Source organism: Bison bison, unplaced genomic scaffold (assembly GCF_000754665.1).
Source record: "Bison bison bison isolate TAMUID 2011002044 unplaced genomic scaffold, Bison_UMD1.0 scf7180017864386, whole genome shotgun sequence".
Taxonomy (NCBI): domain Eukaryota; kingdom Metazoa; phylum Chordata; class Mammalia; order Artiodactyla; family Bovidae; genus Bison; species Bison bison.
In genome coordinates, this window is record NW_011494958.1 from 22,787 (window position 1) to 25,634 (window position 2,848).

At 41.8% G+C, this 2,848-nt stretch overlaps 1 protein-coding gene across 1 annotated transcript; it reads right to left on the bottom strand.

The window, feature by feature from the left end:
- Positions 1 to 322: 322 nt before the first annotated feature.
- On the bottom strand, positions 323 to 1,268 carry LOC105001929 (olfactory receptor-like protein OLF4; the record flags this gene model as incomplete). The annotated part of the gene is made up of 1 exon (XM_010858379.1): positions 323 to 1,268. A coding segment is annotated over exon 1 (946 nt), but the record flags the coding sequence as incomplete, so codon positions are not given.
- Between the last annotated feature and the right edge of the window lie 1,580 nt (positions 1,269 to 2,848).

The window sequence follows — 2,848 nt, forward strand, 5'->3', positions numbered from 1 at the left end:
TAATTCCCTATGGAACTTGGTCTGGACAGAAAGAAATTTTTCCTGCTGATTCTCTGTTCTCAAGAGATCAGGTTATAAGCCAGGAGAATTCAGATCTATTGGGCTTCCCTGATGGCTGAGCGAGTAAAGAATCCACCTGCAATTCAGGAGACATAGGAGATATGCGTTCGATTCCTGGTTCAGGGAGATCCCCTAGAGGAGGGCATTGCAACCCACTCTAGTATACTTGCCTGGGAAATCCTATGGACAGAGCCTGACGGGTTACAGTCTAAAAGGTCACAAAGAGTTGGACATGACTGAGCGGCTAAGCACTTCTTAAGACCTATGCCAATAGGACCTTTTATGATTATCTTTCTAAAGAGTTTTTTCAGACCCTTCTTTAAGTCTTTATTTCTCAGACTATAGATGAAGGGGTTCAGCATGGGTGTGACCACAGTGTACATCACCGAGGCTGTTGCACTTGAGTGGAATCTGTGGGTACCAGCAGAGCTGAGGTACACTCCTAAACCTGTACAGTAAAATAAGGAGACAACTGAGAGGTGAGACGCACAGGTGGAAAATGCTTTATACTTCCCCTGAGATGATGAGATTCTGCCTATGGAAGAAACTATCCTAGAGTAAGAGTGAAGAATACACATGAAGGAACTCCCAGCCAGGAACACAGCTCCAGAATACATCACCACATTATTGAGAAAGGTGTCAGAACTGGCAAGTTGGATCATCTGATTGAGTTCACAGAAAAAGTGGGGGATTTCTAAGAAGGTACAGAATGACAGTATCAACAAACTTAAGCTTTCTAACAAGGAATGCAGGACACTGATGACCCAGGACACCAGCACCAACAGTTCACAGAGCTGGGGGTTCATAATGACTGTGTAGTACAGTGGGTGGCAGATGGCCATGAAGTGATCATAGGCCATCACTGTTAGGAACAAGGTGTCCAGTCCTGCAAAGAGTGTGAAAAAATACATCTGGGTGATGCAGCTTTCATAGGTTATGACTTTTCTCTGTGTCTGGATATTCCACAGCATCTTTGGGATGGTGGAGGTGAAGCAGATGTCTACAAAGGACAGGTTGAAGAGGAAGAAGTACATGGGGGTGTGCAGGTGGGAGTCTGAGCTGACGGCCAGGATGATGAGCAAGTTTCCAAATACAGTGATCAGGTACATGGAGAGGAAAAGACCAAATATGAAGTGTTGCAATTTTAATTCCTCTGAGACTCCCAGAAGAAGAAATTGTGAAACTCCTGTTAGGTTTCTTATTGCCATGTGTTGATGGTGACTATAGAAAAATAGGGAAATAGCATGATTTATTTTCACAAAAGAAGCATCATTACTCATGTGGTAGAAATGCTACCATTTATATTTTGCCATCAATAATTGCTTTCAACATTTTGTTCATGGATTTTGTGCACTTGAAGGAACCTCCTGTGTCATCTCTAGTTAACAAAGTTGTCTCATGGTCAGTTTCCCCCAACATGTTATGAATACTACAATTTTAATGAGAGATCCTTTCATACTTTGAGGAATATAAATTGAATTGTGACAATATTCCAGGTACTATCTATGCAGGGAGTTAGGGTGTTGGAAAACAAAAGCTCATAAAATCTGATTGTGCAGAGAGCATATAAGCAAATAAAAAGTTACATAGAAATTTAAATGTATATATAGCACGTCTTATGCTTGTGGGTCTCTTAAAAAGAGACCCATAAAATAAAAAGAATAGAAAGCTGGCATAAAGGCAAGGGTGAAAAGGAAATACTATTTTAGGCATGTTTAGACAAGAACTACAAACAAGATGTTATTTGAACGGACTTCAGAGAAGGGTGACTGTCATGAACAGACTTGGGGAAGGGTGTCCTTACAAGGGAGCAGCCAGTGCACAGGCTGTGAGGAGAGTGCTTGCTTAAGATGACCCAGTTGATAAAAGGAAGCCAATGTGGTGAGGGAAAATGAGCAGGAGGATTAGTAAGGAGAGATATTGTCAGAGAAGGTTGAAAAATTATGTAGCCTCCGTGTTACTGCTGAAACTTCAAGTCATGAAGTCCACATGTGTCTTCAGTGCTTTCAGTCAGTTCAGTTCAGTCACTCAGTCATGTCCGACTCTTTGCGACCCGATGAATCGCAGCACACCAGGCCTCCCTGTCCATCACCAATTCCCGGAGTTCACTCAGACTCACGTCCATCGAGTCAGTGATGCCATCCAGCCATCTCATCCTCTGTCGTCCCCTTCTCCTCCTGCCCCCAATCCCTCCCAGCATCTGAGTCTTTTCCAGTGAGTCAACTCTTCGCATGAGGTGGCCAAAGTACTGGAGTTTCAGCTTTAGCATCACTCCTTCCAAAGAATCCCAGGGCTGATCTCCTTCAGAATGGACTGGTTGGATCTCCTTGCAGTCCAAAGGACTCTCAAGAGTCTTCTCCAACACCACAGTTCAAAAGCATAAATTCTTTGGAGTTCAGCTTTCTTCACAATCCAACTCTCACATCCATACATGACCACTGGAAAAACTATAGCCTTGACTAGACGGACCTTTGTTGGCAAAGTAATGTCTCTGCTTTTCAATATGCTATCTAGGTTGGTCATAAATTTTCTTCAGTGCTTTAGGAAACTCCATATTTTAAAAAGCCTATATGACTTATCTCACTTATCATAATGGCTTCAAGCTCCATCCATGTTGTTGCTAATGGCAAGATTTCATTCTTTTCCTAAGAACTGGTATATAGTTGATCTAAACTCTTGATTAGTTTCAGGTGTACAACATAGTGATTTGATATGTTTATAGATTATACTCCATTTAAAAGTATTACAAAATATTGGTTATACTCCCTATACTGCATATTACAGATTT